The sequence below is a fragment of the Portunus trituberculatus genome, chromosome 2, assembly GCF_017591435.1.
Source record: "Portunus trituberculatus isolate SZX2019 chromosome 2, ASM1759143v1, whole genome shotgun sequence".
NCBI lineage: Eukaryota > Metazoa > Arthropoda > Malacostraca > Decapoda > Portunidae > Portunus > Portunus trituberculatus.
The window spans coordinates 10,138,803-10,143,802 of NC_059256.1; the positions used below are offsets into that span (position 1 = coordinate 10,138,803).

The 5,000-nt window shown below is 35.7% G+C and overlaps 1 protein-coding gene across 1 annotated transcript in view; it reads right to left on the minus strand.

Moving 5' to 3' along the window:
• Positions 1-3,456, minus strand: part of LOC123506782 (sodium-dependent phosphate transport protein 2C-like) — a 14,609-nt gene extending 11,153 nt beyond the window's left edge. The window contains 1 exon segment of the mRNA XM_045259122.1: positions 3,384-3,456. Coding sequence (XP_045115057.1) covers positions 3,384-3,456 — 73 coding nt within the window.
• Positions 3,457-5,000: the final 1,544 nt, after the last annotated feature.

Consider the following 5,000-nt stretch of genomic DNA (forward strand, 5'->3'; position numbering starts at 1 on the left):
ACAGAAGGACGTATTATTGACTCTTATTTTATCTATTAAGCATAAAATTTTCTAAAGTGTCCCTTTTAATTGCATCTTTTTATGTAGTAACCTTCAATACACGTTTTCTTTGATAGTTTCTCTGTTTTCCACTAATTTATTTACAGAAGGACGTATTATTGACTCTTATTTATCTATCAAGCCTCAAATTTTCTGAAGTGTCCCTTTTAATTGCACCATTTTCTTTAGTAATCTTCAATTTACACGTTTTTCTCCAGTTTTCTCTACTCAAATGACAAGAGGACATGTTTATTGACTATTAATTATTTTTTTTTTCAATCAAGCCTCAAATTTTCTGAAGTGTCCCTTTTAATTCCACCATTTTCTTAAGTAATCTTCAATTTACACGTTTTTCTCCAGTTTTCTCTACTCAAATGACAAGAGGACATATTTATTGACTATTAATTATTTTTTTTTTTCAATCAAGCCTCAAATTTTCAGAAGTGTCTCTTTTAATTCCACCATTTTCTTTAGTAATCTTCTCAATTTACACGTTTTCTTGGGTAGCCTCTCTGTTTTCCACTAGTCCATTTACAGAAGGACGTATTATTGACTCTTATTTATCTATTAAGCCTCAAATTTTCTTAAGTGTCCCTTTTAATTGCATCTTTTTATTCAGTAACCTTCAATACACGTTTTCTTTGATAGTTCCTCTGTTTTCCACTAATTTATTTACAGAAGGACGTATTATTGACTCTTATTTATCTATCAAGCATCAAATTTTCTGAAGTGTCCGTATTAATTCCACCATTTTCTTAAGTAATCTTCAATTTACACGTTTTTCTCCAGTTTTCTCTACTCAAATGACAAGAGGACATATTTATTGACTATTAATTATTTACTTTTTTTCAATCAAGCCTCAAAATTTCTGAAGTGTCCCTATTAATTCCACCATTTTCTTTAGTAATCTTCAATTTACACGTTTTCTTGGGGAGCCTCTCTGTTTCCCACTAGTCCATTGCCAGGAGGACGTATTATTGACTCTTATTTTATTTATTAAGCATCAAATTTTCTTAAGTGTCCCTTTTAATTGCATCTTTTTATGTAGTAACCTTCAATACACGTTTTCTTTGATAGTTTCTCTGTTTTCCACTAGTCCATTTACAGAAGGACTTATTATTGACTCTTATTTATCTATCAAGCCTCAAATTTTCTGAAGTGTCCCTTTTAATTCCACCATTTTCTTTAGTAATCTTCAATTTACACGTTTTTCTCCAGTTTTCTCTACTCAAATGACAAGAGGACATGTTTATTGACTATTAATTATTTTTTTTCAATCAAGCCTCAAAATTTCAGAAGTGTCCCTATTAATTCCACCATTTTCTTTAGTAATCTTCTCAATTTACACGTTTTCTTGGGTAGCCACTCTTGTTTTCCACTAGTCCATTTACAGAAGGACTTATTATTGACTCTTATTTATCTATCAAGCATCAAAATTTCTGAAGTGTCCCTTTTAATTCCACCATTTTCATTAGTAATCTTCAATTTACACGTTTTTCTCCAGTTTTCTCTACTCAAATGACAAGAGGACATATTTATTGACTATTAATTATTTACTTTTTTTCAATCATCAAGCCTCAAAATTTCAGAAGTGTCCCTATTAATTCCACCATTTTCCTTAGTAATCTTCAATTTACACGTTTTCTTCGGTAGCCACTCTTGTTTCCCACTAGTCCATTGACAGAAGGACGTATTATTGACTCTTATTTATATATCAAGCCTCAAATTTTCAGAAGTGTCGCTATTAATTCCACCATTTTCTTTAGTAATCTTCAATTTACACGTTTTTCTCCAGTTTTCTCTAATCAAATGACAAGAGGACATGTTTATTGACTATTAATTATTTTTTTTCAATCAAGCCTCAAATTTTCTGAAGTGTCCCTATTAATTCCACCATTTCCTTTAGTAATCTTCAATTTACACGTTTTCTTGGGCAGCCTCTCTGTTTTCCACTAGTCCATTGACAGGAGGACGTATTATTTATTTATTTATCTACCAAGCATCAAATTTTCTGAAGTGTCCCTTTTAATTCCACCATTCTCTTTAGTAATCTTCAATTTACACGTTTTTCTCCAGTTTTCTCTAATCAAATGACAAGAGGATATATTTATTGACTATTATTATTTTTTTTCAATCAAGCCTCAAAATTTCTGAAGTGTCCCTATTAATTCCACCATTTTCATTAGTAATCTTCTCAATTTACACTTTTTCTCCAAATTTCTCTACTCAAATGACAAGAGGACATGTTTATTGACTATTAATTTTTTTTTTTTCAATCAAGCTTCAAATTTTCAGAAGTATCCCTTTTAATTCCACCATTTTCTTTAGTAATCTTCTCAATTTACACGTTTTCTTGGGTATCCACTCTTGTTTTCCACTAGTCCATTGCCAGGAGGGGGTAGTGGCAGTGTATCATTCCTGTATTGACCACACTGGAGGGTTAGACTCAATGTATGCATCACAACACACACCTTACTGTATTAGCCAAGTCTAGGAGAGTTAAGGCGGCTTCACACGTGTCAATATCCTCGTTGTCAAGAATAAGTTTATGTATTTATTTTTGAGTTAAGAGACAAGTGCCAAGGACGAATATACACAAAAAAATGCCCACTCAGTTGCCAGTCCCCTTACAGAGCTGATAGTGAGCTTTTGATGGGTTTTTTGAGTAAAGGGTGTACTTCTTGTGGCACCCTCGCTAGGAAACCATTGCCCCGAGTGAGGAAGCCCCTCCTGCACTCTGACCATTGACAGGATTCGAACCCGTGCGCTTGGAGACCCCTCGGACCACAAAGCACACATGGCTCTGGGTTTATATATGTCAATTTACTCCTCGTTGTCAAGAATAAGTTTATGTATTTATTTTTGAGTTGAGACAAGTGGCCAAGGACGAATATACACAAAAAAAAATGCCCACTCAGTTGCCAGTCCCCTTACAGAGTTGATAGTGTGCTTTTGATGGGTTTTTTTTGAGTAAAGGGTGTACTTCTTGTGGCACCCTCGCTAGGAAACCATTGCCCCGAGTGAGGAAGCCCCTCCTGCACTCTGACCATTGACAGGATTCGAACCCGTGCGCTTGGAGACCCCTCGGACCACAAAGCACACATGGCTCTGGGTTTATATATGTCAATTTACTCCTCGTTGTCAAGAATAAGTTTATGTATTTATTTTTGAGTTGAGACAAGTGGCCAAGGACGAATATACACAAAAAAAAATGCCCACTCAGTTGCCAGTCCCCTTACAGAGTTGATAGTGTGCTTTTGATGGGTTTTTTTTGAGTAAAGGGTGTACTTCTTGTGGCACCCTCGCTAGGAAACCATTGCCCCGAGTGAGGAAGCCCCTCTGACCATAGACAAGATTCGAACTCGTGCGCTTGGAGACCTCTCGGACCACAAAGCACACATGGCTCCGGGTTCCCATGTGTCAATTTAATCCTCGTTGCCAAGAACAAATATACAAAAAAAAATAAATAAAAATAAATAAATAAATAACCACTCCGTTGCCAGTCCCCTTACAGAGTTGATAGAATTAGCCAAGGAAAAATTTAATACCATGTGGGCTTTTGGCGGGAATTTCTGGACTAAACGGTGTACTTCATGTGGCACCTCCTATCTCAAAGCACACCCGCTAGGAAACCATTGCCCCGAGTGAGGAAGCCCATCCTGCACTCTGACCATAGACAGGATTCGAACCCGTGCGCTTGGAGACCTCTCGGACCCCAAAGCACGCATGGTTCCACTGTACCATGGCGATTCTGATACTGAAGTGCCTTGTTTCTGTGGCCCGTATTGTGAAACGCTTTACTCTCTCTCTCTCTCTCTCTCTCTCTCTCTCTCTCTCTCTCTCTCTCTCTCTCTCCATAATAGCTTTCCGAAGGCTCCAGTTGAAGATACTCGTGTTTTTAAGGGTGTTTTAATGGTTCTGGTGATAGATTGACAAGATTTCTGGTGCATTAAAAGAAGTTGTGTTTTTAAGGGTGTTTTTATGATTTTGGGGATAGACTGACAAAATTTCTGGTGCATTAAAAGAAGAAGTTGTGTTTTTAAGGGTGTTTAGACTGACAAGATTTCTGGTGCATTAAAAGAAGAAGTTGTGTTTTTAAGGGTGTTTAGACTGACAAGATTTCTGGTGCATTAAAAGAAGAAGTTGTGTTTTTAAGGGTGTTTAGACTGACAAGATTTCTGGTGCATTAAAAGGAGAAGTTGTGTTTTTAAGGGTGTTTAGACTGACAAGATTTCTGGTGCATTAAAAGAAGAAGTTGTGTTTTTAAGGGTGTTTAGACTGACAAGATTTCTGGTGCATTAAAAGGAGTTGTGTTTTTAAGGGTGTTTTTATGATTCTGGGGATAGACTGACAAGATTTCTGGTGCATTAAAAGAAGTTGTTGTGTTTTTAAGGGTGTTTAGACTGACAAGATTTCTGGTGCATTAAAAGAAGTTGTGTTTTTAAGGGTGTTTTTATGATTCTGGGGATAGACTGACAAGATTTCTGGTGCATTAAAAGAAGTTGTTGTGTTTTTAAGGGTGTTTAGACTGACAAGATTTCTGGTGCATTAAAAGAAGTTGTGTTTTTAAGGGTGTTTTTATGATTCTGGTTAGACTGACAAGATTTCTGGTGTATTAAAAGGAGAAGTTGTGTTTTTAGGGGTGTTTAGACTGACAAGATTTCTTGTGCATTACAAAAAGAAGTTGTGTTTTTAAGGGTGTTTTAATGGTTCTGGGGATAGACTGACAAGATTTCTGGTGCATTAAAAGGAGAAACTCTTCGAAACCCAGCTAGTTGTCATTAGAAAAATATCTTACCCATTTTCTTTTGTAGTTAATAGAAAACGTGGTATTTTTAGGGTGACTCCAGGAAACGGTGCAAATTTAATATATCATACTAAAAACATACTTCAAATTAAATAAATAAATAAATAAATAAATTAGCATGAATAAAGTGCTTACAAATAGATAAATAAACCAC